Source organism: Rattus norvegicus, chromosome 17 (assembly GCF_036323735.1).
Source record: "Rattus norvegicus strain BN/NHsdMcwi chromosome 17, GRCr8, whole genome shotgun sequence".
Taxonomy (NCBI): Eukaryota; Metazoa; Chordata; class Mammalia; order Rodentia; family Muridae; genus Rattus; species Rattus norvegicus.
Window position 1 is genome coordinate 2753708 of NC_086035.1, and position 27780 is coordinate 2781487.

The 27780-nt window shown below is 42.1% G+C and overlaps 1 protein-coding gene across 2 annotated transcripts in view; it reads left to right on the forward strand.

The window, feature by feature from the left end:
• The first annotated feature begins 2621 nt into the window (after positions 1-2621).
• Positions 2622-27780, forward strand: part of Znf431l2 (zinc finger protein 431 like 2) — a 39580-nt gene continuing 14421 nt past the window's right edge. For both annotated transcript variants that reach the window (XM_039096287.2, XM_039096289.2), the window contains exon 1: positions 2622-7951. In XM_039096287.2, the coding sequence (XP_038952215.1) occupies positions 7874-7951 (78 nt within the window). In that variant the 5' untranslated portion in view covers positions 2622-7873. The remainder of the gene's footprint in view (positions 7952-27780) is intronic.

The window sequence follows — 27780 nt, forward strand, 5'->3', positions numbered from 1 at the left end:
TCCAATACTTAAATAAAGAGACGTTTGAAATCTTTAGAAGCCTGGTTTCTAGGATAAGATTTCCATAAAAATATCATCCCAATTTAGACCTGTTTCCCTAGATTGGCTCATGCCACATGTTGTCTAGAATTACTTTATCCAAATTTACCAGTTTTATGTCAACTTTCTGTTACCAATGTTACATTTTTTTAAACCATATCCAATAAACTTAAAAGCCAATAGTCCATAACCAAGGCATGTAGAGAATATTTATACACTTAAAACCATTCAGAAACAAAAATGAAGTGGCTACACATATCTTTAATATTTAAATCAATCACCATTTTTACTTTTTCTAGCTGTAGTTTTAAGAGAAACACCTTGTCACCTGTTGAGTCCAATAATCACAGTCAAAGATTTTTCTAAGAGAGACAGCAATCAGTTCCATTACCTTAGAAGCTGTGAAGCTCCTGGTGTCTTTAGGATCGGCTAGTATAAACATTTAGCCAGTGCCCTGGGGATCTTGCCCAGCCGACTTAGGCTTCTAGCTACAGATGCAGACTCCAAAAGCCAATTGAAACTTTTTATTTATTTGTTCCTTTCTTGAAAGGAGTTAAAGCTACATCAATGGGTGAATCAACCAGCATTTAAAGTTTTAACCTTTTCTTTTATACATGAAACACAAAACATTCAAGCAACGAGAAGCAAAACCCAGACATAAATTGACATACATGGACAGCTTGGTGCACCAAGGACAGACAATAGACACAGAGGAAAAGAACTAGATGGTGTTCCACCAAAGTGACCCAGACATCCTGCCTAAAGAACCCAGAACCAGAAATAAGCACTTCTCCAATAGGAGCCAGCAAGGAGGCAAGACATCTCCCATCTCCTTCTGTCTCCAGGAGAGCTTCAAAAAGTTTAAGCTCATTTCCTTCTTTTGCCAAAGCATCTGTGGAGAGTTCAGGAGGACTGTTTTTCTCAATCCCATTCTCTCTCTTGTCCAGGTGTAAACTGTCTCTAGTCAGGGTCCAAAGACTAAAAGTATCTATGAGAATCGACTTTGCTTCTCTAGACTTTAACATAACTCTAAAAGAACACATACACAAAAACATTTTACCATTATTACCTTGTCCCCTTTTGACCACTACCACTACCTCAAATCTTTATCTTTGCACATGCTTTCAATTTCTGCGATCCTTCTGAATTCTGCTTACTGCAGCCTTTAAAATCTGTATCCACCACCTGAGTTCCCATTCGAGGGGTCAATACGAGTCTGGTGGTGGAACTGAGGTCGAGTCCCGCGCTTCCTTTTTTTGCTCTTCGGGAGGCCCGGGACCCAATGGTTCTACCCTTAGTTTCACTTTCTCTAAGCTGTCAGTGATGCTTTTTAGATTGTCTGACATTTCTAAGGTCAAGGCTTTTAAAGAAGAATATATCTTATTTGTTTCCTGGTCCTGATTATCCTCTTTTTTTTTTTATCTCTGCCTTCTCTCTGTTCCTTTTATCTCCTTTTCTTTTCTTTTTTTCTTTCGAGACCTTTTCTCCCTCTGACATACTTTCTTGTTGCTCTGCAAGGACCCTCTGACCTGTCCTAACAGCTTCCTCACATCGTTTATCCTCTAAGCAGGCAGGGACCATTCGCCAAAGAGGTTTTGGTCCGGGCTTAAGCTTACTGTCTGTGGCTTCTCTATCCCACACAAAGAAAAAAAGAAACAAAATTACCAGCCTTGCCCACATAGGATCCATAACTTTCGGTTTCTTCACAGTGGCTCTCCACCTAGGCCCATATCTTTCTTCCTCATATATGGCTGCCTCTTCCTCTAATTCCTCCTCCTCCGACTCTGACAACTCTTGCTCAGAGTCACTGCCAGCCAGTTCTAAGGCTTCTAATTCTTTTAATGGATACAAAGTATCCTCTCCGGATGACTTGTACTTCGTCCTCCGGGGCATACCTATTTTTTCCTCCAGCGGCGTTTCTTCCGCATTTGTATCTCTTTCACTTTTGTTTTAGTAACCTTTTTCTTTTTGCCCACTCCTAATTTCTCACTCCGCTCCGTTTCTGACATGCTCTCTTAAATCCAAAAAGGGGCATGCCTCTCAAAGCCTAATTTCTCACTCCGTTCCGTTTCTGACATGCTCTCTTCCAAAAAGGGGCATGTCTCTCGAAGCTTACCTTTTAATTTACCTTCTCGCAGTTCTGAATCCTCTTCAGCACACTGAAGGGTCCCCTCGGCACCGGCGATGTTGGTTTCCAGGTTTCGGCACCACTTTGTCTCGCGCCCAACGTCTCGCCAGTAAGAACGACGCGTGGCACCAGGATTCTTCTGCGAACAAGCCTTTACTGTACAGCTCTCTTGAACAGGAACAGGGACAGGGGACCACGAACGGCAAAGTCGCTCGCCTTATATACACAACAGTATGCTAATAATCTCTCAGGGATTGGTGGGGCACAGATCACCCCACTATCACCCCACTACTTGTCCTCCAGGGATTGGCGGAGAATGAATCACCTCACTAGCATGGTACCGCCACTCATTAGCATATTAACGGCCAACTGACACCAGGTGCAAAACCTACGCATGCGTAGTATCGTTGTTCACCACTGGAGGGCGCCCTACATTTGTCTTTCTTTTGGTTTCATTGCAGGGAAATTATATTCTTGCTTTCTGTAGAGTCTAGTTTCTCTCCTTGTGTTGGAGTTTTCCATCTATTATCCTTTGTAGGGCTGGATTTGTAAAAAGGTATTGCATAAATTTGATTTTGTCATGGAATATCTTGGTTTCTCCATCTATGTTAATGGAAAATTTTGCTGGATACAATAACCTGGGTTGGCATTTGTGTTTTCTTAGGGTCTGTATGACATCTCTCCAGGACCTTCTGGCTTTCTTAGTCTATGGTGAGAAGTCTGGTGTAATTGTTATAGGTCTGCCTTTATATGTCACTTGATCTTGTTTCCTTACTGCTTTTAACATTCTTTCTTTGTTTTGTGCATTTGGAGGGCATTGGATCCCATTACAGATGGTTGTGAGACACCAGGTGGTTGCTGGGAATTGAACTCAGGACCTCTGGAAGAGCAGTCAGTGCTCTTAACCGCTGAGCCATCTCTCCAGCCCTACAAATTCTTTTCTTATTTCTATACTTAGGGTCTGGCATATGTATGTCAGACACCAGCAGTATAGACAATGTTAAACCAAATAAGGATCAATGATGTCATTTGACGCTAAAAGCATCCTTGGGTTTTATCTCTAAAACTCGCATAGTTGAAGTAGATAATAGACATCTGTGAGGTGTTTTCTCACTGCTACCTACACCCATGGCATAGGTGTATATCCACAAACACAGTTGAAACATTTTTCCATGGAGGAATTACAAAGCAAAGAACCCAGTTTTTGAGAATACATGAAATGATTTGCCAGTTTAAATTATTGGTATAAAATATCAGTACGTATTACCGAACATCAAAACTATGAAGTTTTCTTTTTAAATCTTAGTTTATCATTCATTCTTTGATTCAAATGTAAGTCATCAGAAAACCTCAGTGTGTCTTCGAGGTACATACCTGTAACCCCAGGACATGGGGATGTTGGCAGTCCAGTCTCTGCGCTTTAGACCATGTTGTGTACATAGAGAGTTCTTGGACAGCCATCCTATATAGTGACATCTGTCTCCAGATGAAAGAGCAAACCTCCTTTTACTAAAATTCCGTTAAACAATGTGCCTGGCTTCTGGACTCATTTGGCAGCTTTGGGAGCCCACAGCAATGCCTGGGAGGTAAACCTCTGATATAATTTATGCTTCCTGTAATGAGAGAAAAGGAACATGTATGTATGAAGATTTGTTTGCTGAATGGGATTGTATTCTGATTCCTTGATGCCTTCAAAACTTTCAGTTATGAACTCTGAGTGGTGGTGACTCTCGGTGACATCAAGGCTGTCCTCAGGGGACGATGGACCTCAAACAGAAGTCACTCTCATAAATCTGTGGAAGTCAAGCCTTTAGAAAGAACCATGGAGTATGGATGAAATATTGGGGGTGGGGCTTTGGATGTAAAAGCCAGAGGAAGAAAAGGCCCTCCCGATTCTTCCTGTCTGATTCTTCACCTCTCTTTTTTCTTGGCATGTACACAGAGATGTCAGTGATAGCACCCTGCATACCCAGCATGGCAGTCTCCAATTACACCATAAAGTCTTTCAGTCCCACAAGGTCATACCTATAACCTGCCCTCCTGGTAGGAAGTAGATATTCTAAAGATTCATTCATATCTCTCCCTTTGGTTATGCTGTAGTGTAACAGTGGACCCCACGAGCTTTGAATTTCCCTTGGAGTCTCTGGAAATTGACTGATTCCTCTAGGCATGAACTTCTCCGCATATCTTCCCATTTACTGAATACTTCTCAGAGGCAAGAAGAGCTAGAACTGTGTTAAGGACTTAGGAATAGGAGAAAATTCCCTGTTCCAAATGATTCACACGGAGTAAATATGTTAATCTTTTTCATCTGTTATAAATAATTTCCTTTTTTTCCTTTTCCTCCATTTTTAGTGTTTTCTTTTATTTTTTTAAAGATGTATTTATTAATTATATATGTCACTGTCTTCAAACACACCAGAAGAAGGCATCAGATCTCATTATAGATGGTTGTGAGCCACCATGTGGTTGCTGGGATTTGAACTCAGGACCCCTGGAAGAGCAGCCGGTGCTCTCAACCGCTGAGCCATCTCTCCAGCCCTAGTGTTTTATTTTAAAGAGTATTTTCACTCTAGTCTCTGGCTGGCCTGGAACTCCTACCTGTTGTATAATCTCAAAGAATTTTGCCTACCTTGCCTGAGAATACCAGCATTAGAGGTGAACATGTCAGAGCTTGATGAGTCAGTTCTTTTAATTGGCTTAATGGGGATGAGTGGCTGAGTCTATCTGGTTAGGGTAGGAAAGACACAGACTGTGGTCCTAACTCTAGCAATAGATGTCTACCATGAAATGCACCCCTCTTCCCTTCAGCTTCACTGTCTTTCTTTCTTTCTTTTTTTTCTTTAAAGATTTATTCATTTCATGTATGTGAGTACACTCTAGCTGTCTTCAGACACACCAGAGGAGGGCATCAGATCCCATTACAGATGGTAGTGAGCCACCATGTGGTTGCTGGGAATTGAACTTAGGACCTCTGGAAGAGCAGTCAGTGCTCTTAACCACTGAGCCATCTCTCTGGCCCCTCCACTGTCTTTCTAATTAGGAGCAATATTGTTTTCCTTTATCATGTCTGTTATAAGTCACCAAAGGACTAGGGCAGAGTTCTGTCCTTTTCTGCAGATGGTGAAACCCAGACACAGAATTTTCTGTCATTACTGCATAGATACTTAAGTTTGGGAGCCCAAACTTAAAAGAGACTTATGGATGACAGCACACGTGGAAGTCAAAACCTGTCCTAGGCTGCCTCTTCTTTAGGCATCAGCCAGAGGGGAATGAGTGATCTCTCCCTGGGAAAGGATGTTAATTCTACACCAGCTGTACATCCAGCCTTTTAGAACATTGTTTCTGAGACAAGCGTTCCCATGGCGAGTCACAGAGCCCTCATTCCACTATGTTATTTCCCACGTCAGTAACATTGCTGTCCTACTGATAACACCAGCTGAATCTTAAGTTAACATCTGTACCATCACTGTGTTTTAAAAGTTCACATTTGAGTCATATAATCAACTGTTTATTGCATCCAGAGGGAAAGGATTTGCATGAGGGGCATAGCCTCTGCATTCAGACCAGAATAGGAGGAAGTTTATTGGGTACACTACTGGGGCGGTGGGCACAATCAGCTACTGGAGTAGCCATTTAAAAAAAGGACCTGATCATGGCAGGGTGGTGATTTAGTAATTTTACAGAATGTATTAATTCCTGTTGGGTGAATGAAAACAGACTAGATCCGTGGGTGTAGGATTTGTGATGTCAGTGAAGCCCATGAGTATTCAAATTGCTCTTAGGTTACTGTCCTGGGGAGATATGTGCAGTCAGCATTGACATAGAGAAGTCAACTCAGAAATGTGAAACACAGGCCTTCATTGCCCGTAGTTGTTTGTGCCAAGTTCCAGGTCCCAGCAGCCAACACTCCAGATAGAGACAAGGTCAAACGGTATTTGATAAATGCTTTTCCAGGAAAAGGGCCGCTCTTTTTCTAAGTCAGAATGCCTATGTGTTTTTCAATTCTATTTATGTTTGTGAAAAGTCCTCCACTGGTTCCCTTTAATGCAGCACTGCTCTGAACTCTTACTTGTTTGCATTCTGTGATGTGTCCCAGGCACAAGAATTTCTTTCCCCTTTTTACAAGTTCTGCTTAGGACAAGGTCTGCTGAAGCCCAGGCTGAGTCATGCTACGTAATAGAGAATTGCTTTGAAGCTTTAGTCCTGTCTCTAAGGTCACATGATGGGAGGACAGTCCTGCATCTCTTCCAGGCTTGGCTCTGAAGGTGAAAATTTTCCTGTATTGGCAGTACTTGACATTAGCAATGAGTAGTGACGTCATCCATTTCCCTTGGTCGATAATCACCCTGACTGACCATTACTCTGGTCCACAGACCAGGCAATGAAGAATCTGGAAAGTGTATTGCCAGGGCGTTAAGTTTGGAATCGATGTGTGGGGGTGGGAGCATCCTCATAGAAGCAAGGGTAGGGGGCAGGGGTATAGGAGAGGGGGAAAAGGAGATAACATTTGAAATGTAAATACATAAAATATCTAAGAAAATAAATAAAGTAGAAACAAATGTAAAGAAAGAAGAATATGGACAAAGACCTGAACTTACTGTGAACTGTTGTTGACACTAATGCAGCTAGTTCAAATTACTCTAGTTACACGAGTTCAGTTCCCTAAAACCAAACAGATGGGCACTCTGAGGGATTGTTATTATTTGCAATATTCAAGATGGGAAATCTCTTCTTTAATCTGGAGGTATTGATTGACAAGAAAAAATTAGTCTAGGCCATAGCTTGTGGTGGGCGCTTCCATGTATAAAGGATATTGAGGTTGGTAGTTCTTTCTCTTCTTCCCCTACACTGGCTAGAAAGATCATTTTATTTTTCTGGCATTAGCATCTCCTTCTCTTTAATTCTGGCATATGGTAAAGACGAGCTGAGACACACAGCTACTGCTGTATTCTTCAAATTTCTTCCAATACAGTTTTTGTTTTACTAGTTGGACCACATTCTGCGAGCCATTCTTATATATCCACTCCATGCACACATAGACAGATCCACTGTATTAGTTCTGTTTATCTGGAAAACCTTTACTAACACAGATATGATGTTTCACCTTCCCACTGAGGAAGATGTGCTTCTAACATTAGTGCTCCGTAGCGGTCGGCATCCATTCCCTGCTTTTATCCCAGGGTTGTTTGCAGTCTCACATGTAGCAGTTGAATATTAGCTGCAATTTTCCTGATGTCAGCGTCCAATGAGAGAAACAAATATCACACTTTGTGTCCTAAAGTCTCTCTTTAATTGTTACTATCCTTGGAACCTATACTTCACTCTGCTCCAAGCTGAATACTGTACCTTGCAAGTTATCCCTCTTGATTGAGGAGCAGCAACAGCAGCAAGAGCAGGAAGAAGAAACTCCTGCTGAGTGCTGGAAGTCAAAAAGGTAGGTTATTGGAAGACACGCTAAAGAGATACTGAAATAAAAATCTTGCAGCTCTGAGAAGGGTAAGCTCCTGGACTAGAATCCTGGGCCAGGAAACGCTATGCTGTGTGCTTTCAGCGCACTCTAATCCTACGGGATGGGTTCACGTCACTCAAGATTCACTGGCCAATCAGGGCCTCCATGCAGGGCGTCCACTAGTAGAAGAGGGTTGTACTTCCTGGTGCCCTGTTTCCAGCAGCGGATTTACCGGAGTTGCTTGGCGGTCTTGAATGATTGGCCTGATGTGTTTTGATGTCGGCTGCCGGGTGTCTTATGGACGTGCTGGCAATCTACTAAGTCGGGACATGGTGAGTAGGTGACCGCTGCCCAAAACGAGAAGGAGTGGGCGGCTCAGCCGCAGGACTCGGTGTGGTGGGATGCAGGGGGCCAACCCTGGCTGTTCTTTCTTTTTGGTTTCTTTTGAGGCAGCGGAGGGGAAGAATGTCCGCGGGGGCAAGACTTGGTCTTGCGAGATATTTAGGGTTGCCGTTTTACCTATTTTAAGTCTACGGCGTTTTGCAGCTGTAGCTGACTTTCCTGAGTTCCTCAGAGGCCAGACTGTAAAGTGCAATCTCTGGTGTGTAGCCCCTCACCTTAAAACATCAGGGGTAACGTAGCCTTTCTTCTATCTCCAGGGAACTGGGCTGCTCTAACTTCCAGCCTGGTAGTTGAAGTCACAGGGAGAAAAGTGACACACTTTGAAAGGTGACGTTAATGTTTGTTTCCAAGTTTTTCTCAAACGTTGTCTACTAAAAGGGAATCGGGTAATTGAGTAAAGGATTGATTGCTAGATCCTTTCCCTCAAGTACAGATGCACTCACTTGATAGGCTTGGGGGAAGTTTGGAGAATAAACTTCTATGAGCCAGGAGAAGAGAGACACCCTCAGAGAAGAAAGACTTTTATACAGGCAAATATGGATAAACTCACCTAAGTTCTATACAAAATCATGTTTTGGGGAGGTTGGCTTGATCAATGCATATTGAATTTCCAACTGGAGGGTACCCCTTTGCAGCTGTGTCCAATCCACGTGCACAATTACTTCAGCTTAGTGGGTTGAGAAGAATGCCGTATGTTCCAGCTGTGTGTTATGTTACATATCTAGCACCTAACATTGCACATAGGGTCCAGGTCAAAGCCATTCTCTCTGCCAGGGAATGGCCCTTACTTATTCAAAATTGGTTCGCATATGTGGGGATTTTCTCATTATTAATAATGTTTTTCTTTTGAAAGAGTCAACGATTGATTTCACATTTTATACTTCATTTCTTATTAATTCGTTCATTTTTATTGGTTATTTGATTTATTTACATTTCAAATGTTATCCCTCTTCCTGGTTTCCCCTCTGCAAACCCCCTATGATATCCCTCCCCCGTACCCCCACCAACTCCTGCCTCACCTCCCTAGGAGTCCTCTACCTAGGGGCAGCGTCTCCACAGGACCAAGGGCCTTCCCTGCTCCCATTGATGGCAGATAAGGCCATCCTCTGCTATGTGAACAGCTGGGGCCATGGATCCCTCCAGGTGTTCTCTTTGGTTGGTGGTTTATCCCTGGTAGCTCTAGGGGAATCTGGTTGGTGATAATGTTGTTCTTGCTATGGGGTTGCAAACCCCTTCAGCTTCTTCAGTCTTTCCCCTAAGTCCTCTCTGCTGTCCTAGTGCTCACTCAGTCCGATGGTTGTCTTTGAGCATCCACATCTGTATTGATCAGGCTCTGGCCGAGCCCCTCAGGGAGCAGCCGTAGCAGGTTCCTGTCAGCGCATGCTTCTTGGCATCAGCAATAGTGTCTGGGTTTGGTGTCTGCAGATAACATGGATCAGCATGGGGGGGGGGCAGTCTCTGGATGGCCTTTCCTTCAGTCTCTGCTCCATTCTCTGTCCCTGCATTTCCCTTAGACAGGAACAATTGTGTGTTAATATTTTTGAGATGTGTGTGTGGCCCCATCCCTCAACTGGGTCTGCATATGGTCTCTACAGGTTCTCTTTCCCCTTTGTTGGGTATTTCAGCCAATGCCATCCCAGTTGTGTGCTGGGAGCCTCTTGCTTTCCTAGCATCTAGGGCTTTCTAGTGGCTACTCCCAGTTCCTCATTCCCCACTGCTACACACTCCCCTTCCATTTCCTGACTCTCTGTACTTCTTCCTGTCTCTCCCCACAACTAATGCTCTCCCACCCCCACTGCCCGCCCACCCTTTCCCTCTCCCTCTTTCTGCCTCCTGTAATTATTTTATTCCCTCTTCTAAGTAGGACTGAAGCATCCACATTGGTCTTCCTTCTTGCATTTCATATGGTCTGTGAGTTGTATCGTATGTATTCTGAGCTTTTTGTCTAACCTCTAGTTATCAATGAGTACATACCATATTTATTCTTTTGTGACTGGGTTACCTCACTCAGGAAGATATTTTCTTCTTTCCTTCTTTTTTTTTCGGAGCTGGGGATCGAACCCAGGGCCTTGCGCTTGCTAGGCAAGCGCTCTACCACTGAGCTAAATCCCCAACCCCCAGGAAGATATTTTCTACTTCCATCCATTTGCCTGTGAGTTTCATGATGTCATTGTTTTTAATAGCTGAGTAGTACTCCATTGTGTAGATGTACCACATTTTCTGTATCCATTCCTCTGCTGAGGGACATCTGGGTTCTTTCCAGCTTCTGGTATTATCAATAAGGCTGCTATGAACATAGTGGAGCATGTACCTTTGTTATATGTTGCAACATCTTTTCGGTATATGCCCAGGAGTGATATACCTAGGTCTACAAGGACGACTATGTCCAATTTTCTGAAGAACAGTCAGAATGATTTCCAGAGTGTTTGTACCGGCTTGCAAACCCACCATCAACTGAGGAGTGTTTCTCTTCTCCACATCCTTACCAGCATGTGCTGTCACATGAGGTTTTGATCTTAGCCATTCTGACTGGTGTGAGGTAGAATCTCATGGTCATTTTGATTTTCATTTCTCTGATGACTAAGAATGTTGAACATTTTTTTAAATGAAATTTCCCTCTCTCTTTTTAAAATTTTTTAAAAGATTTTACTATATATCAGTACACTGTAACTGTCTTCAGGCACACCAGAAGAGGGCGTCTGCTCTTATTTTAGATGGTTTTGCGCCACCAGGTGGTTGCTGGAATTTGAACTTGGGACCTCTGGAAGAGCAGTCAGTGCTCTTAAGCACTGAGCCATCTCTCCAGCCCCAGTGTTTGGATTGTTAGTACTTAAATGACAGATTTGGTTTGAGGCTCTCACAATTTTCTCATATATTCTTGTCTCTGCCTCCTAATTTGCTCATTGTCAGCAATTCAGACCATATGATCATTTGATGGAGGCAATTTAGGGGTTGCCTCCGAGCCATTCGAGATTCATCATTTGAGAATCCTTTGTTTAGCTGTATACCCCCAAAGAAGTTGATAACATTGCTGTTGTGACAGTATTTAATATTAGGGATGAACAGTGCCTTTGTTATAAAGTCAAAAGACAATTTCTAAGAAATGATAGTCTGGTTCCTAGGACTTGTGAACACTGCATATTGTTTTGCCTGCTACATTTTACTAATTGTTTAGAAACTGATAGACAGGCGGTGATGGGAAGCACTCTTGAGAGAAATATCAGTAGCCACTGACGGTAAGAAATAAACAGATTAGAGGGCAGTTTGAGGTATTTTTGTGGTGGCTGTGAAGTCTGTGTTCTTTTTAAATTTTTCACACATACAATCATAGGTAATAATGGTCAAGTTGACATTATTCCTGGCAGAGTCTCCTTAAGTGTTTGATGAAAGCCTGACTATATTTTGTGCTTTTGTTCATGGCTTTTTCTCTCCGTTCCCTCATTATATCAGCAAGACTGCACACAGTCTTGATTATTGTATCTTTGTGTCTTACTGTGTCTGTGTGTTTTCTATTTCTTTATTATCCCATTGATAACTCTGTGTTCTATAAGATGGCACATACCCTGGGATCAGCTTCCCCATCATAAATTGTTGGAATGTTTCTAAAAATACATTTTTTAAAAGAATTATTTATTTTATGTGTATGCATACACTGTAGCTGTCTTCAGATAAACCAGTAGAGGGCATCAGATCCCAATACAGATGGTAGTGAGCCACCCTGTGGTAGCTGGGAATTGAATTCAGTCTACCTGGAAAAGCAGTCAGTGCTCTTAACCACCGAACCATCTTACCAGTGCCAATTGTTTGATATTTTAATTTATAGTTTTTTTAAAATCTGAGTTGCTGACTCCATCCTGCCTGAGATTCAACCAGTGAGCTCTTTGGTCTTCTTGTCGCCATGTGCCTCCATTGCTGTCATGGACTCTAATCCTTTAGAAGTGCAAGTCCAATTCAATGCTTTCAATACTGATTCCTCTTGGCCATGACCTATTTTATGATATCAGTGAAAATTAACCATACAGTATGGTTGTGTGGATGATTGGAACACAGTAAATTTCCCCTTCCAACTACACAAACCAGGGAGGACTTTCTTCTACATTAGCTGTAGAGCAGTTAGCATCAGTGCAAATCCTTTAAGGGTTGGAGTGATCCCAAGATTGACAAGTTTAGGCTGCCGTGAGGAATAATCCTGTTAAGAACATTCTCCTTTACTAATAATGAGACCAACGTCAGGTGACTTCTCAGCTCTCTCTTCTGTAGAAGATTCCGATGCTAGGAATATTTGTTGAAAGGCGCTTGCTTAAACACAGACTGCTATCTACTATACTTTTAATATGTGTTATACATTATAGTGTGCTCATCAAATCAAAGTCAGCTGGGGTTCTAAATCAGACCCTGTCTCAAACAAAGGAAATAATCAGAACTTTATTTGTGATAGGCTAGCATATTTCGGTTTTTCTTTCCTTTACTAATTAATCTTAATGGTAAAATTTGATTCCAAGGTAAATGTTACCTTTTTTTTTTTGACTTGTTCTTCATGTACATTCTTGTGATTTCCACATCATACATGGTTTCCAGTGTTCCTGGTATGTTCTGTTAACTGGGTGATAGTGAACTAAGTTACTAACTGAAAAGAGATTCTACTTCTGTAAGCACATGCTATGTACTTAGGCCTTGAGCTTGAGTATAAAAGCCATTCCCTGCATTTTAATAAACTGATTTATTTCTTTTATGTATTCAGTTTACATTCTGCACACTGCCCTCCTCCCAGTTACACCCTCCCATAATTCTTCCCCCAGCTGCCTCTCCTTTTCTCCTCTGAGTCGATGGGCCACATTGCATTATGCAGATCTTCTATTTCGTAGGACTAGTGTAACTACAGTATCGGTTTCATGCTAAGTTCAATGTTTTATTCAGATTCTTGATAGCCTGGTGTGTAGACCCAAAAATGGGCCAGTCAGACGCTCATCAATCATCTAAAATTGATTACCTTAGTGTTCATTTGTAATATTAAGTATTGTCAAAGAAGGGAAATTATCAACTTCCTTTTATTATGTCCCTTTCTGGACTGTGACTTTACCACTTTCAAAGTTCCTGGAGTAGACATTTATATTAAGCTGTGATGAAAAGAGTACAGAATCTTTGATGTAAAGGATTTTCCAATGCCTGGGAAATAGTGAATCACACTGAGTAGAGTTTACCTCAGGGAGAGACTGCCTCCCTCAGGTACGTAGCATGGTAACCAAGCATCTTACAGATTAGGATGCTAGGATGCACATGGTTGTTCACCCGGATTGTCAGAAAATATGGCTTCAGAAGGTAAAACAGGAGACAGCCATGATTAACCAACAGCCAGTAGGCCCATCCCCAGATCACAGAGCAGCCCTTTAACAAGCAGCTTCATGGACCATTGCAGGGTCACAACCACCACTAAGGCCTGGTGTGCCATAAAGGACCGCTTTTCTTCTTGAGAAAAGCATAGTTCCGTCAGGTGGGCAGGACATCAGGTGACACCATTTGAAAAGGAAAAACACTGTTGTGGTGAGGACTGGCCTGACTGAGCAAGGCTTTCCATGAGGACTTCATGGATAGAGAATTACATTGCTCCTTCTCAAACTCAGCCACATCTTAGAACCTGTAAGGGCCTGGGGCCTAGGGCCTGGGGCCTTTCCCAAAGGCCTTGAGGTATATATTAAAAAAGCAGAGCTTCTTCTCTAAAACCAGGCATATGCTTTTGAGATCTGTTAATGGTCTGGGGCCACGTCCTTTGGAGAGGGGTTGTCTCTGATGCTGAGATTCCAAAAATTTCTACCACTTGGGGCTGAAGACATGAGTTCCAAAGTAGTGGAGGCATGGTCTTTAATGTTAATGAGATGGCCCTTTACTCAGTGAGCAACATTGTTAGATCAGACAGATCACTCCTTAATTTGTCCATTGTATGGTTGATTCTGCTGACTTCATGGAAGTCTCCCATTTCTTTCCATTTTCCTTGTAGGTAGTATAAATGCTGCTATTGTTCTGAAGAAGGTTCCTTAGCAGAAGCCTTAGCTCCTTGCTACCCCACCCCAGCTTTCATACTTTCTATCTCTTACTTTTTCTATCTTTTGCATCCTCTGAAGCCTTCCACTTAGGATTCTGTCCCTGAAGAATGGCCCGCTCTTTCAGAGTATTGGTGTAGTTAAGAAATGATTGGTGAAATATATTTGCTATGTAAATCTCCTAACTTCCAAGTGGCTAAAACAAGTAGTCACCACTCTATCCTTAAATTGTTCAGAATCAACCTTAGGGTGTCTCTGAATTGTTGTCTTTATGCAGGTGAGGCCTAAATGAGTCCATTTGTGCATTTGGGAAAGTGAGTCTTTTGTTTATTCGCTGGGTAGTATAACTTTACCCTTGAGTGTGCCACTGCCCTTCCTCTTCTAAGCAATTTGGGCCCTTTCTTCTGCTGTATATTCTAAATGAGCCCATCCTTTAGTCTAATCCCGGTTCCCAGCAGGTGTCTCTTGCTGGCCCAAAACTGGGATAGTCCCTTGCATAACCATTTCTGGAGCCACCTGATCTGCCTGGTTATTGTCCAGTGCCATTGAGTCTCTTTCCATCTGATGTCTTGGGTAATGAATGCTCATAGTTGTTACCTTCATCATGACATCCAAGAGACCCAAGATTTTGGCTTTGAAAGACCCCCAGAGCAGGGAGACCCTCACTCAAGTCTTGGGATGATGCGACCCCCCAAGAAGTCACGTGAGACTGTCCTTGCTGTAATAAACATGAGGTTTATTGATAGGAACCAGTGCACTGGGGTCGAGACTCATATCCCATGCAGGGGCAGTGGAGTTCAACCCTGAGATGCTGGGAGAAAGGATATTTAAACGGAGAAACCACAACCCAAGGGGGCAGGGGTAGTGTCATTGGAAAATCACAAGAAGCTTCCTGTCAAAATTGCTTAAATTTTTGTTCCCTTTAGTTCCTAGGAGAAGCTTCCGGCTTCTCAAGGTTGTTTGTTCTTTTAAGATTTTAATCTAACTTAATGGTCAGCTAGTTCCTGGAAGAAGCTTCCTCTTATCTTTACTAGGTTGGGATCACCTATCTAAGGGACTTATCTTAAACCCTTTTATCTGGATCCTGGGAGAACAGGCTCAAGAAATGGGATCCTTTACTTACTTACAGGTAGAGGGCAGGGTCTGGAATTTGAGGTATTTAGCACTTCTTAGGGGTGAGATTCTATTTTTAAACTTCTGATTTTTGGCTATTTTTTATTCTTTGAGCTTCTTTTTCTACCTTGGTATATAGCCCGGTGGACGGGAGCTGTGGCAAAGGCATCTGTGCTGATGTGCTGAGGGATAAAATGCTAAAGAATGGAAAGTTCCTCCCTATTTGAAGGCAGATTGCTTGGGTGGGATCTTGTGGTCTTTTCTGGATGTCTTGAGGCAAAGTCAGAAGTTGAAAAGAACCCAGATGTCTTCAACAGAGGAATGGATGCAGAAAATGTGGTACATTTACACAATTGAGTATAACTCAGTTATTAAAACAATGACTTCGTGAAATACTTAGGCAAATGGATGGAAGTAGAAAATATCATCCTGAGTGAGGTAACCAAACCACAAAGGAACACACATGGTATGCACAACTGATAAGTGGATATTAGCCCAAAAGCTCAGAATACCCAGAATACAATTCACTGACTATCTGAAGCTCAAGAAGGAGGAAGACCAAAGTGTGGATGCTTCAGTCTTTCTTAGAAGGAGGAACAAAATACACACGGAAGGAAATAAGGAGACAAAGTGTGGAGCAGAGACTGAAGGAAAGGCCATCCAGAGACTGACCCACCTGGGGATCCATCCCATATACAGTCACCAGACTCAGACACTATTGCAGATGCCATGAAGTGCCTGCCGACAGGAGCCTGATACAGCTTTCTCCTGAGAGGCTCGGCCATAGCTTGACAAATATAGAGTTGGAGGCTCACAGCCAACTACTGGACTGGGTCCGGGGTCCGCAATGGAGGAGTTAAAGAAAGATTTGGAGGAGCTGAAGGGGTTTGCATCCCCACAGGAAGAACAACAATATCAATGGAGCAGACCCCCCCAGAGCTCCCAGGGACTAAACAACCAACAAAAGAGTACACATGGAGTGACCCTTTGCTTCAGCTACATATGTAGCAGAGAATGGCCTTGTTGGACATCAGTGGGAGGAGTGGCACTTGGGCCTGCGAAGGCTTGATGATTCAGTGTAGGGTAATACCAGGAAGGCAGGTGAGAGTGGGTGGGTTTTTCAGAGCACCCTCAGAGAAGCAGGGGAGGGGCTATGTGATAGGGTGTTTCTGAAGGGGAAAACAGGAAAGGTGATAACATATGAAGTGTAAATAAAGTGAATATCAAGTAAAAGAAGGGAAAAGAAAAAAAAAAAAGAAAAGGAATTTTCTACAGAAGATTCCTTGAGACACAGAGCATTCAGGATGAGGATAAATGCACTTCAGGTCAAATGACTGCAGTCAGTTCCTTAAACTGAAACAGGTGTGCACTCTGAGGGATTTTTCTTATTGGAATATTTACTATGGGAACCCATCCCCCTTTTTTTGAAGCTCATGAGTTGATAAGAAAAATCTTTATCTAGGCCATATCTTCTGGTGGAAGCTTACATATGTAAGGATGATGAAGATGGGAACTCTTTTTCTTTTTCTTCCACCATACTCTGGCAAGAGAGATCACTATTTTTCTAGCATTAGAGGTTCCGTGTTAGGAATTCTGTAATATGCTGAAGACCAGCTGAGACATATAGACACGACTGTATTCTTCAACTTGCCATTGTTAGAGTCATTGTCTTACTCGTGGACAACATTCCATGAGACATTTCTCTATATCCACTTCATCCATACATAGAGAGAGCCATGCTTTGGGTTCTGTTCATCTGGAAAACCTCTGCTAATGCAGATATGTGTTTTCACCTCCCACTAAGGAATATGTGCTGGCTACCAATAGTGCTCCACTGTGATTGGCATCCACTTCCTGCTTTTCTCCCAGGGTTGTCTAGAGTCTCATATTGAAACGGCAAGATAAATGCCATTTCTGGAGAATCATTTTGAAGAGAAAGATAAACCCCATTTATCTCCACTGAGGCAACTCTTTTGTATCCATTTGTAAGACCAGGCCTAATTTAAAAAACAGCCATAAAGCACCAGCTTAAGAAGTAGAGCCTAATTAATATAGAGAAAGTCCTGAGACACCAGCTCTAGGAACAGACCATAAAATCTAGAACAAATTCATAAAACCATACCCCCAGAGACCAGCCAGGGGATAACCACAAAAGATGGGAAATATTCTTTCTCAGGATAGGTTATCTGCACTGGGCAGCCCTATTTCATTATATGGTTAGAAGTTCATGAGGAAGGCATGCAAACCAATGACAACCTGTGGCTCCAGAGCGTCATTTGTCTGGGGTTGCTATTTCAAATTATGATTGACCCCTGAATGATGATTGTTTCTGCACAATAACCCTCTTTGTATAGTATCAGAGTCTGGGGTCTTCAACAATTTTCAGACCCTTACATTGTATAGCAGATGAATATTAGCTACAATTTTCCTTATGCAAATGTGAAATAACAGAAACAAACATCATATTTTGTGTCCTAAAAGCTCTCTTTAATTATTAATATCCTTGGAACCATTCTGCCAAGGGGTCATGTAGTGAAAATTGGACTTTAGAAGCTATCCATCTTGATTCAAGGGGGTTTAGCATGAGTGGAGGAGGAGGGGCAGAAAGAGGGTGGCAGAAAAGAAGAGGAAGGGGAAAAAGAACAAGAAGAGGAACAAAAATGACAAGGAGTAGGAGAAAAAGAAGATGAGGAAGAGGAGGAGAAGAAATACACCAGGAAGAGGAGGAGCAGCACTAGGAAGAGGAAGATGAGGACAAGGAGTAGAAGAAGGAGGGGAATAAATTTCTGCTTAGTGCTGGAAGACAGAAAGGTCGGCTATTGGAGGACAGACAAATGGGATACTGAAACACAAATCTTGCAAATCCAAAAAGGGTCATCTCCTAGAGTACAATGATGGGCCAGAAAACTTGCTACTCTGTGCCTTTACTGCACTCTAATCCTAATAGAGGTGCTCATATCAGTCAAGATTCACTGGCCATTCAGGGCGTTTTTAACGACCCTCCAATCAGGAGAAAAGGAGTGTTGTTCCGGGTTCTTTTTTTCCTGCTGCAAGTTCTACTCTATTACGGAGCAGGCTTGAATGGTTGGTGGGACATTCTTTGAACTCTGCTGCTGAATGCCTTACCGCAGTGCCAACCCTGAACTACCAAGTCCAATCATGGTGAGCATGTGACCACTGCCCCTAACCTGAATTAGCAGTGGACTGAGAAGGGGGAGGCAGGGAGGTGGTCCTCCCATGCATGGGCTTGGTGGGAACTAGCAGCCATCTTGTAGATTCCGTGTGGTCCTAGTCATTAGGTGTTCTCATGTGTTCCGTTTGGGAGCTGCATCTGTGCAAAGCCTTTGGAGCAAGGGGTTTCTGTCAGAAACATCATGGGCAGGATGCCAAATGCGGAGACCTAGCTTCTCAGTGTCCTCCAGAACTTGTCCCTTGCCATTTAAAATCAATTTGGAGTGAATTTTGTGGGTGTTATTAACCACACCTCAAAGGCTGGGTAGTACTGGAATGTAATCTGTTAAGGGAACAGGAGAATCTATGATGTAGGATCTTCCAGTGCTTAGGAAATAGAGGCACTGTGGATTGCTCTGGTGCTGTTTGTAGTTTGATGTTAATTCCACTTTTCCCAGAGGGGCTGCCTAGCATGAGGAGTATTCACATATTCAGGTGACTTCGTTGGATACTTGTCCCCATTTTAACATGTAAAATATAGGCTACAGCAGGTTATTGGGCTGGGGAGGGGAAGGTGGAGCTGAAAAGCTTTAGGGAGGAGAGACATGAGGGAAGATGGGGAAGGAAAATGGAAGTGAAGCAGGTGGCCTACAGCATGTGTATTGGTCCCCAGAGCAATGGCCTTCCTTCCTCTTGATTTAAGTTTCTAAATTCTTAAGGTAAAGGGCAGTACCACAACCGAGTTTTAAAATTACCTATTTGAGTCATGTACTGTACTGTGCATTGCAGTAACAGGGAAAGGATTTGTATGTGGAGCAGGACTTCTGTCCTCAGAACAGTGCAGGAGGACCAGTGTCCTGTGTACAGTGCAGAGTGAAACAGGGTAGGCAACAGCTAGATCACAGACTAATTGAAGTTTAAAGCCTTCATCTGCAAGGCTCACCTTTATGAATAAAGTCCTGCCTGACTTAGGGTGTGTGATTTTGTAATTTCCTAACGAGTGTTAATTCATACCTTTTAATGTAAACACACAAGATTGGTGGGTGAGACTCTGGGACCCACTCCTGAAAGACAGTCTTACAACACCTTCCAAGATGTTCCAAGAGTGGACAGTAGGAAGGAGAAAGGACCTTTCATTAGTGTTCTCTGAGGTCTCTGTCCTTGGCGTGGGGGGGGGGGTAACTACAAACAAAGAGGATCCTGTGTATGAATTGACTTCACTGACAACTTCGTGTGGAAGTGTGGATTACAGGAGACCTGTTTTCTCTCAGTTGCTTGACCAGCATAGCTCCAGTAGGGGAGATGCTAGGTTCCTAAGACTTAGCTGTGTGGTTCAAGCTAATGAGGGATATGAGGAGGCTGAGCAGTCAGACACACCAGTGGGAGACAGCAAGCAGTGTGTTCTAGGATTCCCCTTAGACACATCCATTAGGAAATCTGAGGGAGATCACAGTCCCACCGTGATGAGTGTGAGGACTCCAGACCCCAGACCCCAGACGTGGAAGAGTACACTGGTGGATCTATCAGAGTCTAATGTGTTAGTCTAGGATGAGCTGTGATCCACACTGTTTTGTTGGTATATGTGTGGGTCTGGGGAGATGCACTGGGCTTTCTTTCCTCAGTGAGAGGGCATTCCTTGAGGAGGGGAGAATCTGGATTTCTAGCCATTGCTGTGTTGCTGCCATTCTCTCTATGCAGTGCACACACTGAAGCTTATACTGTGTGGTACACAGACCTGTAGGGAATATTGAGTTCCAGTTTGTAGAAGTTCCAAATGAAATAACTCGACAAGTTCTGTAGGAGTGAAATCAAATTTGTGGCTTATCCAGAACAAAATTAGTTTCAAATGACCATCAAGTGCTGAAAGGAAAGCATAAATTGAAATGCAAGGAGATTATCACCTTTAAGCAGAAGATCCTTTCTATGGACTTGAAATCTTAGAAGATGCCATGAGAGTAACACGCTTTCCTACTAACCCTCCAATTAATGGAAGGAGTAGGCAAAGTGATTCTTAGTCCCAGTAAAAGATTCTACAACTGTTATTCATCTGTGATGGGGTCCAGCCCAGTTTAGAAGCCAGACTCAACAAGACCACTTATTTCTTGTGGGTTGGAAACAAGGATGCAAAGGTCATGGATGCTTGCTCTGTGGTTCCAATTCAGCACTCTTCCAGCCATCTGTGTTCTGCAGAGTCAGAGCCCCATAGATGAGCCTGTTGAGTTCATTACTTGAGGTCATGAGGATGAAGCTTCAGTTGTATTTCCTGACCACATGACGTTGAGATACAAAACATGAGACATCTGCTATGGAGAGCTGCATACACAATGTAGAAGTAACTAAAACAACAGCTATGTTACAAGTTGCCCCTTAAAATGTAAGCCACATATGTCTGAGACAGAGCCATAGGACTTGCCTTTGACCTGCAGGTTTCTTGCTCCATCTACTGATGTACCCATCCCTGTTTATTGCAATGGGAAGTGATATTCTGTGCCATTTTTTTCTTTTATTGGATACTTTTTTGTTTACATTTCAAATGTTATTCCCTTTCCCAGATTCCCGGACGTAAGCCCCCTATGCTATCCCCCTCTCCTTCATTATAAGGGTGTTCCCCACCCCAACCACCCTCCCTTCCCACCCTCCTGAATTTCCCTTATACTGGGGGGGTTCACCCTTGGTAGGACCAAGGGATTTTCCTGCTATTGTTGCCCAGCAAGGCCATCCTCTGGTACATTATCAAGCTGGAGCCATGGGTTAGTTCATGTATAGTCTTTGGTAGTGGTTCAGTTCCTGGGAGCTCTGTTGTTTTTATGAGGTGGAAAGCCCCTTCAGCATTTTCAGTTTTTTCTCTAATTCCTCCAACAGGGATCCCATTTCAGTTCTGTGGTTTGCTGCCTGCATTTGCCTCTGTATTGGACATGCTCTTTCTGTGCCTCTGAGGAGACAGGTATATTTGGCTCCTGTCAGCATGCAGTTCTTAGCTTCATTAATCTTAGTTTTGTTGGATATATATGGCTCTGAATGGCTGTTCCTTCTGTCTCTTCTTCAAGCTTTTCTTCCATATACCCTCCTTTTAAGAAGGAGTTAAGCATCCACACTTTGCTTGTCCTCCTTGAACATCATGTGGTCTGTGGATTGCATCTTGGGTAATTTGAGCTTTTAGGCTAATATCCACTTATCAGTGAGTGCATACCATGTGTATTTTTCTGTGATTGGGTTACTTCACTCAGGATGATATTTCCTAGTTCAATCTATTTGCCTACAATTTTCATGAAGTCAATATTTTGATAGCTGAGTGGTACTCCATGGTGTAGATATACCACAGTTTCTGTATCCATTCCTCTGTTGAAGGGCATCTGATTTCATTCCAGCATTTGCTATTATAAATAAGACTGCTATCAACATAGTACAGTATGTCTTTTTTGTATGTTGTAGTATCTCTACTGAACATGCCCAGGAGAGGTATACTGGGTCCTCATGTAGTGGAATGACCAATTTTCTGAGGACCTTTCAGATTGATTTCGAGCGTGGTTGTACCAGTTTGCAATCCCACCAACAATGGAGGACTGTTCCTGTTTCTCCACATCCTCGCCAGCATTTGTGGTCTTAGCCATTAGGTTTTGATCTTAGCCATTCTGAGTGGTGTGAAGTGGAATCTTAGGGTTGTTTTGATTTTGTTTTCCATTATGAGTAAGGATTCCAATGTCACTAAGCTGAGTATTCTTTATTCAGCTCTGTACTCCATCTTTAATAGGGTTATTTGACTCCCTGGGGTCTAATTTCTTGAATGCTCTGTATATTTTGGATTTTAGCCTTCTATCAGATGTAGGATTGGCAAAGATCTTTTCCCAATCTCTTCGTTGCTGTTTTGTACTATTGACAGTGTCCTCTGCCTTACATAAGCTCTACAATTTTATGAGCCCTATTTGTTGATTCTTGAACTTGGAGCTTAAGCCATTGGTGTTTTGTTTAGGAAAATTTCCCCAGTGCCCATGTGATCGAGACTCTTCCTCACCTTTTACCTATTACTATATCTGGCTTCATGTGGCGGTCCTTGATCCACTTGAACTTAAGCTATGGACAGGGTGATAAGAATGGTTCCATTTGGTTGGGGATTTAGCTCAGTGGTAGAGCGCTTGCCTAGCAAGCACAAGGCCCTGGGTTCAGTCCCCAGCTCCGGGGGAAAAAAAAAAAAGAATGGTTCCATTTGCATTCCTGTACATGCTGACCTCCAGCTGAACTGGCACAAATTGTTAGAAATGGTATCTTTTTTCTATTGAATGTTTTTAGCTTTTTATCCAAAGATCGAGTGACCATAGGTCTGTGGGTTCATTTCTGTGTCTTCAATTCTGTTCTACTGATCTACCTACCTGTCTCTGTACCAATTCTATACAGTTTTTATCACTATTTTTCTGTAATACTGTTTGAGGTCAGAGATGATGATTCCCACAGAAGTTCTCTTATTGTTAAGGATAGTTTTCACTTTCCTCGGTTTTTTGTTATTCCAAATGAATTTGCAAATTGCTCTTTCTAACTCTATAAAGAATTGAGTTGGAATTTTGATGGGGATTGCATTCCGTCTGTAGATTGCTTTTAGGAAGATGGCCATTTTTAACCTATTAATCTTTCCAATCCATGAACATAGGAGATCTTTCCATCTTTTGAGATTTTCCACAATTTCTTTCTTCAGAGACTTGAAGAGACTTTCACTTGCTTGGATAGAGTCACACCAAGGTATTTTATGTTATTTGGGACTATTGTGAAGGAATGCCTTTTCTCTAATTTCTTTCTCAGCCTGTTTATCCTTTGAGTAGAGGAAGGCTACTGATTTGTTTGAGTTACTTTTATACCACGCCACTTTGCTGAAGTTGTATATCAGGCTTACTAGTTCTCTGGTGAAACTTTTGGGGTCACTACAGTATATTATCATATCATCTGCACATACTGATATTTTGACCTCTTCCTTTCCAATTTGCATTCCTTTGACCACCTTTTGTTGTCCGATTGCTCTGGCTAGGACTTCGAGTAGTATATTGAAGAGGTAGGGAGAGATTGGGCAGCCTTGTCTAGTTCCCGATTTTAGTGGGATTGCTTCAAGTTTCTCTCCATTTAGTTTACTGTTGGCTACTGGTTTCCTGTGTATTGCTTTTACTATGTTTATGTATGGGCCTTAAATTCCAGGTATTTACAGGACTTTTATTGTAAAGGGGTGTTGAATTTTCACAAATGCTTTCTGAGCATCTAATGAAATGATCATGTAGTTTTTTTCTTTGAGTTTGTTTATATAGTGGATTACGTTGATGGTTTTCTGTATGTTGAAACATCCCTGCATCCCTGGGATGAAGCCTACTTTATCATGATGGATGATCATTTTGATGTGTTCTTGGATTAGGTTTGCAAGAATTTTATTGAATTATTTTGTGTCAATATTCACAAAGGAAATTTGTCTGAAGTTCTCTTTCTTTGTTGGGTTTTTGTGTGGTTTGTGTCTGTTTGTATTTTGTGGAATAGTTTGGACAGTACTGGTATGATATCTTCTATGAAGGTCTGAGAGAATTCTGCAAAAAACCCATGTGGTCCTGGGCTCTTTTTGGTTGGGAGACTTTTAATACCTGCTGCTGTTTCTTTAGGAGGGATAGGATTGTTTAGATGGTTTAGCTGATGATGATTTAACTTTGGTATCTGGTACTTGTCTAGAAAATTGTCCATTTCCCCCAGATTTTCCAGTTTTATTGAATATAGGCTTTTGTAATGGGATCTGATGATTATTTTAATTTCCTCAGATTCTGTTGTTATATCTCCCTTTTCATTTCTGATGTTGTGAATTTGGATATACTGTCTGTGCCCTCTGGTTAGTCTGGCTAAGTGATAATCTATCTTGTTGATTTTCTCAAAGAAGCAGTTCCTGATTCTGGGGATTCTTTGTATGGTCCTTTTTGTTTCTACTTGGTTGATTTCAGCCCTGAGTTTGATCATTTTCTGCCTTCTACTCCTCTTGGATGTATTTGCTTTCGTTTGTTCTAGAACTTTTCTGTGTGCTGTTAAGCTGCTGATTGATGTATGCTCTCTCCTATTCCTTTTTGGAGGCACTCAGAGCTATGAGTTTTCCTCTTAGAACTGCTTTCATAGTGTCCCATAAGTTTGAATATATTGTGCCTTCTTTTTCATTAATTTCTAAAAGGTCTTTAATTTCTTTCTTTCTTTGTTTCTTCCTTGTTATCATTGAGTAGAGCTTTGTTCAACTTCCATGTATATGTGGGCTTTCTGTCATTTTTGTTGTTATTGAAGACCAGTCTTAGTCTATGGTGATCTGATTGGATGCATGGGATTATTTTAATCTTTTTATATCTGTTGAAGTCTGTTTTGTGACTGATTATATGGTCAATTTTGGAGAAGGTACCAGGAGGTGCTGAGATGAAGGTTTTAGGATGAAATGTTCTATAAATATTTCTTCAGTCCATTTGGTTCATAACTTCTGTTACTTCCTCTATGTCTCTGTTTAACTTTATTTCCATGATCTATTTATTGATGAGAGTGGGGTTCTCCTACTATTATTATTGTGTGAGGTGCAATGTATGCTTTGAGCTTCAGTAAGTTTTTTTTTTTTGTTTTTTGTTTTTTAATATGAATGTAGGTGCCATTGCATTTGGAGCATAGATATTTAGGATTGAGAGTTTGTCTTGGTGGATTTTTCCTTTGATGAGTATGAAGTTTTCTTCCTTATTTTCTTTGATAACTTTTGGTTGCAAGTTGATTTTACTCGATATTACAATGGTAGTCCAGCTTGTTTTTTCGAATCAATTGCTTGGAAAGTTGTTTTCCAGCCTTTTACTCTGAAGTAGTGTCTGTCTTTGTCTCTGAATTGTGTTTCCTGTATGCAGCAAAATGCTGGGTCCTCTTTACATATCCAGTCTGTTAGTCTACATCTTTTTATCGGGGAGTCCAGTCCATTGATGTTAAACTATATTAAGGAATAGTGATTTATGTTTCCTGTTAGTTTTGTTGTTAGAGGTGGAATTATGTTTGTTTGGTTCTCTGCTTTTGGGTTCATTGCATGAGATTTTTCTAGGATTTAGTTATCTTCCTTGTGTTGGAGTTTTCCACATATTGTCCTTTGTAGGGCTGGCTTTTTAGAAAGAAATTGTGTAAATTTCATTTTGTAATAGAATATCTTGGTTTCTCCATCTATATTAATTGAGAGTTTTGCTGGATACAGTAGCATCTGCTAGCATTTGTGTTCTCCTAGTGTTTGTATTACATCTGCCCAGGATCTTCTGGCTTTCATAGTCTCTGGTGAGAAGTCTGGTGTAATCCTTATAGGTCTGCCTTTATATGTGACTTGACCTTTTTTCCTTACTGCTTTTAATATTCTTTCTTTGTTGTGTGCATTTGGCCTTTTAAGTATAATGTGACAGGAGCAATTTCTTTTCTGGTCCATCCTATTTGGAGTTTTGTAGTCTTCTTGTATATTTATGAGCATCTCTTTCTTTACATTAGGGACGTTTTCTTCTATAATTGTGTTGAAGATATTTACTGGCCCTTTAAGTTAGGAGTCTTCACTTTCTTCTATACCTGCTGTCCTTAGGTTTAATCTTCTCATTCTGTCCTAGATTTCCTGGGTGTTTTGGACTAGGAGATTTTTGCATTTTACATTATATTTGATGGTTGTGTCAGTGTTTTCTATGGTACCTTCTGTCCCTGAGATTCTCTCTTCTATCTATTGTATTCCGTTGGTGACACTTGCACCTATGACTCCTGAACTCTTTCCTAGGTTTTCTATCTCCAGGGTTATCTCGCTTTGTGCTTTCTATGTTTCTATTTCCATTTTTAAATCATGCAGGGTTTGATTCAATTCCTTTACCTGCATGATTGTATTTTCCTGTAATTCTTGAAGGGATTTTTGTGTTTCCTCTTTAAGGGCTTCTACTTGTTTACTTGTTCTGGCCTGTGTTTCTTTCTTTTTTTTTTTTTTTAAAGATTTATTCATTTTTCATTTTTATTCATTATTATATAAGTACACTGTAGCTGTCTTCAGACACACCAGAAGAGGGCATCAGATTTCATTACAGATGGTTGTGAACCACAATGTGGTTGCTGGGAATTGAACTCAGGACCTCTGGAAGAGCAGTCGGTGCTCTTAACCGCTGAGCCATCTCTCGAGCCCCCCGTATTTCTTTAAGGGAGTTATTTATGTTCTCCATCATCATCGTAAAATGTGATTTTAAATCCAAATCTTGCTTTTCCAGTGTGTTTGGAAATACAGAGTTTGTTTTGCTCAGAGAACTGGGCTCTGATGATGCCAAATAGTCTTGGTTCCTGTTGTTTAGGATTCTGTGCTGGTTGTCTCTGGTGTTAGCTTGTGTTGCTGTCTCTGACAGTGGCTTGACCCTCCTGCAGGCCTGTTTTCTTTCAGCTGAATCTGGGAACAGAGACCTACTCCTGGGTTTGTTTGACCTGAAGCCTCTAGGCGGGTTGCTGGCACAGAAGTGTTGGTCTTACCTCTGCTCATGGTGTGTAGGCTATCCTGGTGACTGGCTTTCAGCTTTTGGCACAAGCAGAAACCAGAAGGTTCCTGCCCCTGACTGCTTCTAGGTCCCTGTGCCCAAAGGGCACAGATGGCTCTAAGCAATTTCCTCTTGTGTGAAGAATGTGGTTGGAAAGTAGTTGGTTCCCCTGAGTTCTAAGGATTGTTTGCACTTCTGAGGGTCCAGTTTTCTCCCCTACAGGTTTTGGGTAGAGGGAACTGTGGGACCAGTTCAGTTCAGTTCCAGGCTCCAGCAGAGCCTACTAGCAGGTTCCTGCCACTGACAGCAGCTCTATTCCTATATCCAGAGGCTACTATGCAAGTTCCCCTTGGGCCAGGAATGTGATGAAAAGTGGACAGAAGTGGCGGCCTGTCCTAAGGTCTCAGATTTTTCCTCATTTCTGGGAATTTAGCTCTCTCCCCTATGGGATTTGGGTGCTGGGACCTGTGGGATTCATTCAGTTCAGTTCTGGGCACAGCCAGAAACCAGAAGTGTCCTGTCCCAGAAGTCTTCTGCCTTGTGTGTCCTGAGACCACCAGACGGGTTGATTGGAGCAGAAAAGTTGATCTCACCTCTGCTCTCAGGTGTGACTCCTTGTGACTGCCTTTCAGCTCTCAGCACAGGCAGAAACTCGAAGGGTCCTGTCCCTGACTGCTCCTAGGTCCCTGTGCCCAGGGGGCACAGATGTCACTAGGAGGTTTAATCTTTGGTCAGATAGGTGTGCAGTAAGTAGTTGTCTCCTGTGAGTTCTCGGGATTGTCCACACTTCTGAGGGTCCAACTGTCCCACCCACAAGATGTGGGTGGAGGGAGCTCTGGTACTGGTTCAGTTCAGTTCCACTTCAGTTCAGGAATCAGCAGGTTCCTGCCAGTGACCACTCCTGTATTCCTGTATCCAGGGGACACTATGCAGGTT